This window comes from Patiria miniata, unplaced genomic scaffold (assembly GCF_015706575.1).
Source record: "Patiria miniata isolate m_02_andy unplaced genomic scaffold, ASM1570657v1 HiC_scaffold_21, whole genome shotgun sequence".
NCBI classification, from domain to species: Eukaryota; Metazoa; Echinodermata; class Asteroidea; order Valvatida; family Asterinidae; genus Patiria; species Patiria miniata.
Genome location: NW_024037060.1, coordinates 1201740 through 1208755, shown reverse-complemented (window position 1 = coordinate 1208755; position 7016 = coordinate 1201740). Strand labels below are relative to the sequence as shown.

Genomic DNA, 7016 nt, shown 5'->3' with positions numbered 1-7016 from the left:
ATCTCTGGAATGGTACTGGTTACTGTTCATAATTCTTCCATTCCAGAAGTTTGATAGGCAAGTTCTCAAGCATGCATTTATGCTGAACACGGTACCTATTTGTGCACATGTAAATATTGTCAGAGGTCATAAGGTCAACAACAAGCTGGCCAGTCTCCCTCTCTCGATATCTGAGATATTTGAGTGTTCTCATGACCCATTGCTTGTTAACCCTTTTGTCATTGAACTGTCCTAAACCGCTCTGCCTATTACTCACTGTAGCACCCGAGACTGCCTGAGATCTCTATGGTTTTATTGATTCTTCAATGAATTAATACAATGTAGTAAAGGTGCTCATCCGTTAAGGTACTGTTAGGACTGCTCTTGTTACATACTGAAATTATATTGACCTATTATATTGACCCTGTGTCAAAGGTCATCAGGGTGATGTCAAGCTGGCCAATGTCTGACTCTATATCTGAAGGAGATATCGAGATGGTGTTCGCGCTACCTTTCTCTATTACGTCTATTTTCAGCCGGCCAGAACTCTCTCCAAATATTCCTTCATTGCATCACTCCTGTCGGTGTTTATTGCTAAGATTTCTCGGAGGGCCCCTTCCGTCTCCTTGCTGCAGCATCTCTTGAGCAGGAGCAGGCAGTCAACACACCCATCAAGTATGGGTCGTCTCGCTGTCAAATGTCAAACGAGGAGACATTTTATGGTCTCTGTGCACAAGTACCCTCTCAATGAGAAAGTTGGGAGGGTCCACACATTGCTGACAATGCCTCATGCTTAAGGAAAGAAGCTATGGCTTCTGCATCATCAGAATGAAATTAGTCATGAGTGCTTTGCGCCATACATGCGTGAACCATTGCGCCCATTGGTCAACCCCCCCCCCCCCCCCCCCCCACTGGAGCTCTTGTGAACGATGATGAAGCGCTACCTACATGTCTACTGTTCACTCAACAAGTCTATAGACAAATCCTGGCATGTGATCACTCTACACTCACGATGCCTTGATCAATGGAAAAACCATTGTGATAGAGTTGATAGTATGCCCAGATTGGTCAATAACATGAGGGTTCCTGGCAATAATATAGTGATTCCATCTGCATGCAGTACAACAGTGAACATTTTGTTTTAAGGCCCACCAAATTTGTCCACACTTGTCAATGTTGACAGGTTAATGCTGTAAGCCCAGAGCATTTTCTAAATGAGACAAATTTGGTGAAATTTTAAGTGGAAATGCCACACAAAACTTCATACATAAACTTATACAAATATTGTGAAATCACATTTGTGAAATCCTCCACAAAGTAAGGAAAACAATGACACATTCTTTGTAGTAGTAGTACTTGCTCAATATCTTCCTGTAAAATCCTCTGAGACCTTCTGGTTTAGTTTGCAGCATCTTGGAGGGTAGTGTCAGAGGGTTAAAATGTGGACAAGCTTACCGTCTTTGTCTATGTGGCTGCAGTTGTCGCAGGCATCACACAGGAGCTTCAACAGGACTTTGATGATTGCATTCCAGTGAATGGGAATCCTAGAGGAAAAGTTAGACATTGTACATTCTACATTCATCAATTTATGAGTTACCAATTTTTCCAAGTTCTATATTAACCCAAATTGATAACTGCCAAGGGATTCATTTTTGAAGTGTTACTTAAATGCCTGAAAATCTAGGTGATAAAGTTTCTGTTCCTTTTTACATGGATATCTGTACTGAAAATGGTTATCTGGTTTATGCTCATCTTGGATTCAAATATTTAATTTCTTAAGTCAGTTGCAGTGTCAGACTCCAACATCATAAGCACCTGTAAGGACACAATTTTCTATTATAAAAACCTTTAACTCCACAGGCGCAATTGGCTTTTAATTCTCTGTGTAATGAACTGAGTTTTACCTTGGCCAAGACTGCAGGATAAGTGAGTTGAGTGACCGCAGCGTGTACGTTCTGGATAAATCATCTTGCCCTTCAGAAGCCTCAAGGTACTTTAAAATCACACGGAGAACTTGCTGGATAAGACAAAAGATATCACAACAGTCAGTTCAAATGCTGCACGGTGAACCCAATTACACTTCTCCGCCGAAAAGGTCAGGTCATAATGTCTTTAGTCTTTCTTATTTGTCATTCTTTATCTTTTTAAAACCACAATTACTTATTTAAAGTTCCACAAACAGACCTCTTTTCTCATCAGGCTTTGGATTCAAGCCTCTCCAAAATTAGCAATGGTTGTGCTGCTAAGTAGGATAATTTACTTCAATTTTTGTTTTTCTTCACTGAGGAAAGGGATAGATACCAACAAGGGAAATTGAAGGATAGGGATTTGACGACAAATAAAGCTCAATTGGTTGAACTCCAAAATAGCTTTATACATGTATCTCTCAGGCAGCTCTAGGCTTAAGGAAATATAGGCTTGATGAGCGGGGGTAATAATAAAGGATCATAAAAGTCTAATCTGGTGGATATGTGTTTGGGGGGGGGGGGGGGGGGGGAGGGGGGTGTCAGGTTTATTTACCTTCATATGTCTGAGTATTGTGATTCCCATGCTGTCAATAAACAGATAGAGTTTCTTAGCGTATGCCTGCCGGAGAGCAAGTTTCTGTTCAAACTCCATGCTTACTAGTACCGTCTGAAGGACAGCGTCATATCGATTCGGCTGCAGTGATGTAAAAGGTCAAATACAACAAATATTCAAGTATCATTCTGCAGGTGTATATTTTGTTAGTTTAAATTTTTTTTTCAAAAGCCAGGTAATCCACGATTGGTGAGTGAAAAATATTACGGTGATGTTCAAACATTAACAGTTTGACTACAGATATACCCGTCTTAATTATTTTGACGAAATTAAAATAATGCGAAACAATGTCCAACCAAAATATATATTGGCTCAACAGTTTAATTGAGCACAATTTCAAGTTGACGTTTCAGATCAAAATGTCTATAACCAACAAAGCGTACTTTTCTCTGTTCGTCTGCTTTGTGTGGAGACCGCTCGATCACGGTGAGAATGCTGATCAGGCATGGCAGGAGTTGGCTAATGAGGGTGGGCTTCTGTGTGTAAAGCTGATGGTGGAGTGCCTCGTAGATGACCATGGACCGACCGTGCAATCGCAGATCAGTTGGGTCCTGAATGTGACAAAAATTGAATCAGCATCGTCACAAAGTGACAGCATTTTAAGCTTGTTATTTTGTTCTTCCCAATCCCTTGGACAACAAGTATATAATGTTAATAAAATATGTCAGAGAAGGGCAAATCCAACATAAATTTACATCTCCCTGAGACAAATTTGATCCTATAAAAATGTTGGTGGCGATACCTGCTGCTACATCAGACTTGAACCAGCCAGCCGACCCAGGCAAACTCAGTGGTCGAGTGGTGAGAAGTCTGCACTAGTAAGTAAGAGATCATGGGTTCGAGTCTCACCCTAGTAAGCTTCTGAAATTGTTTCTTGCAAGCCCCAGACAACACTTGGCAAAGGGCCAACTTAAACCCAATATAAAATTTACTGAATATGTACAATTATTGACGAATCACCTTCTCATGTGCTGACTTACCACATTGTCAATAATATGCTGCAGACACAGGATACCAAGGCATTTGTTGCTCTCCTGTATAAAGAAAGCAAAAATCAAGCTACCAAAATATTTCAACATACGTCAAACCCACACTGTGGAAAACTGCCATCATAAATGTAATAAAACTTTCTATTGTCTTCTTTATTGAAAGTATTTTGACAATATCCCTATTAACAGAAAGGTTCTGATTAGTGAGTATGTTCTTTAAAGCCCAAATGATCGTATGTTGTCGCTCATGCCAACATTTAAGCATTAGTAACACCCCTTAAGCTCCAAATCCTTTTTAATATTTGTTTTGTCTGTTGGAAATATAAATGGGAATTTTTTTTTCTCGAAATATCACAAAAGTTCCCACTTTTCTCCAAAAATTGCACAAGAAATTGAACAGAAGAACAATACCGTACCTTGTAGTCATCAGTGAATAGAAGTGAAGCAGGCAGGATCGAGTCCAGATGATGACTGAGATGTGGATGCTGGAACACAACAACACAGAAACCAGAAAGTGAGAAACAAGAGAAAAAGGAGGATGCAAAGTATCAAAGTAACCATAAGTGCTCACTGATTTTGAAGGATATGTCTAGGAAAGTGCAATACAACATGAGTAAATATTTACAAAATGCAATATATTCCTTTGCAAGAAAGTGGAAAAGAATTGCTTGGTTAGGAAAATTACAGAACGTACAATGTACATGTACACAGTATAGAAGACCTGTTTCTAAACTACATTTCACTTTACTGTATTTTTAAATTGTGTTTAATTATGTCGCAGTCATTGAAGCTGACAAGGAGAGGTCGGGTTTCTAAAAGGTAACAAAAATTACGTTTATCACATTTTGGAAACAAACTCTCCACATATACCAAAAAGAGTTACTCTGAACAAGACTAGAGGTGAGGGGTTAAAATCTATCTTCCTCACTCAGCTTTCAGAAGGCCAAAAACACTTAGCTAGATCACACAGACACAATTTTAAAAGCCACAAAACAGTAAATCTTATGAGAAAAATTGTAAATTTGAATCACTGTTGTGTAGGTCTTCAAACATTCTGCATACAAAAAATTCAAAACACTTATATTTTTCAGTTACAAACCCTTATTTGGAAAAGGCACCATCGGAATGCCTGTCTTGTTGCTGGTTCCCTGTGCCACTGGTCCCTTGTCAATCGTTCCTTCAGCAAGCCTAAGACGTCCTTGAAGACACCCTTGTCATGTGACCCTCTGCACCAGGCAGGCCCTTGCACAAGAAGTTCTACAACTGAGTTGCATCCCGACATCTTGCAGAGTAAAGCACAAAGACCTAAATGTGTTTTTAAAAAAATGAATGAAAATTTTAATATCAATTCATTGGTACTTTATCAAGCACCACACAATACCTGAATTGTGGTAAATAGTGGTTTTCAAATGTCCTGTCAATACATTACTGTACATCATTATCAAAACACAAAGCAGCCATTACTAATTTTTATCAATTAATCATTCCTTTTTTCCGTTATGACTATTGGAATGCATACTTGAATCCTTAAAGATTCATTCCCCATGCTATTTTGAGTTTCACCCCGAAACAAAGATTTAAATATGTTTATTCAATTGCTATTTTCCTAACAATATAATAGTTTACTTCCGAATGAGATATTCATAGTGTCCAACAAAAAAGTGTACTGAGGTTTAGTTATTGAATTATTTCTTTACAAAATTCAAATTATTCGCGGCACAACAATAATTCAAGAATTCAAGGTTGCAGATGCCCAAAAGTGGAAAAAGGTACTTTTTTTGTTAAAACAAAACATACAAATTGAAAAACGTTAGGAGAAAAAAATCCATTCTTGGAAGAGTACAGGGCATATATCTTTGAATCTTATTACAAACCTTCAGTATTCAATCTTGACTTCTTGCTTGTCCATGGCTGCTTCTCACAGTGAGTAGCCACCAAGACCATACAGTGCGGAGCCACTGCCAAGACGACATCTCTGAACAATCGCTGAGCTTCGTCCTTCGACTCATCTGTGTCGCCAAATGAACTTTGACCCTTGTGGAGATTTGACAAAATGGCGGAACACGTGGCACCAACAACTGCAGTTATCCTCGCTGTTTCTTGGAAATGATCGTCTGTTTTTATATACACAAAAAATAAGTGAAGGAAATTAATAAAGTGATACAATTTGAATATTTTCCATCAAAAAGGAAGAAAATCGTCAATATTGTTACGTTTCAACTGGATCACGGTCCCAACTTAAGCTGGGTTGGAATTGTTCCAACTTCTTTGTTCTAGTGGGAACACTTTAGTTAAGATTGTCCAATCTGAGGGTGTTATATAAATTATAAAAGAGACATATGAGGATTGTTTGAAATGTTTCCAACTAACCTTCATTTTCATTGGACAGACTTTGAGGGAGCATTGTTTTCCTAACCAATGATGTGATAGCTTTTGTGACAGCTTTTCTGACATTGTCAGATGAATGTAGAAAGCACAGCGAATCACCACTGTCATGTTGAAATGCTGCATCCACCTCTGAACAAAGTTTCTCAATCTCCTGGCAAAAAAAATAATGGGAAATAAAGTTTTTTTTACACTATCGACTCATCTGCCTGTGTTGAAATCAACACGAGGCCGCTGTAACTGTAAGCGAAAACTAGTGTTCTTGAACACAGGAAGGCAAGATGTACAATTCACACTTGTACCAGGTGTCCACCTAATACACCTAAATGTTGTTAATTTGCTCTTCTAAATTATAAGATCTCTGTATATATACATATACAATACACTTCTAATTACACATTTATTTTTTTGTTTATATGATTATAAGATTGTTAGGTTATATTCTATGAAAAATGGCAACAGTCACTGAAATAATTAAATGTTCAAAACTGAAACTCAATGACTAAAAAGAAAGCTGACACGGCCGATATGATGTAATTATATATGATCCAACTACTTCTTAACTTGGTAAGAGAAATTTAATTGAAAAAGCCTTTGTGAAAAGGACCTAAACAATAGCATTAAAATAACAACGAACATAATGTTTTGATGATAAACAATTAATGACACAATCAATCAATCTAACTACAAAAAATATGCCAAGAAAATCATAAGATCACAATAATGTGGATGGGCATGACCGGGTCTCTAACAGCAAAGCTTGTCGAGTAGTGACCCCACTTAATTAATTAATTAATTAATTAGTTCATTTAATTTAAGTATAACAACAAACATGTTGTGTTATTGATTTACCAACGTTTCCTCGCACTGACAATCATCCAGTGATTGTAGTAGTTTCTCGAAAGTACCAAGCATCGCAGACTCTGAGGACATGATTGTTATCAAACGCGTTCAAACATGTGCTTAAATTACCATACATTTCGCGCGTTTGTCACGTTTGTTGACAAAATTTCAGCAAAACACGTGAGACAAGCAATGGCACAATATCCTCTCTTGGTGGCGCTCTTCAAAGTCTGCCGTACG

General features: G+C 38.0%; 1 protein-coding gene across 1 annotated transcript; it reads right to left on the bottom strand.

The window, feature by feature from the left end:
- Positions 1-98: 98 nt before the first annotated feature.
- Positions 99-6986, bottom strand: LOC119729485 (TELO2-interacting protein 2-like). The gene is made up of 11 exons (XM_038202053.1): positions 6786-6986; positions 5919-6087; positions 5423-5662; positions 4648-4853; positions 3965-4033; positions 3540-3593; positions 2943-3110; positions 2500-2640; positions 1884-1996; positions 1435-1523; positions 99-669 (listed from the first exon to the last, which is right to left on the bottom strand). The coding sequence occupies exons 1-11, from the start codon at positions 6864-6866 to the stop codon at positions 512-514; spliced, it is 1488 nt and encodes a 495-aa protein (XP_038057981.1). The 5' UTR covers positions 6867-6986; the 3' UTR covers positions 99-511.
- Positions 6987-7016: the final 30 nt, after the last annotated feature.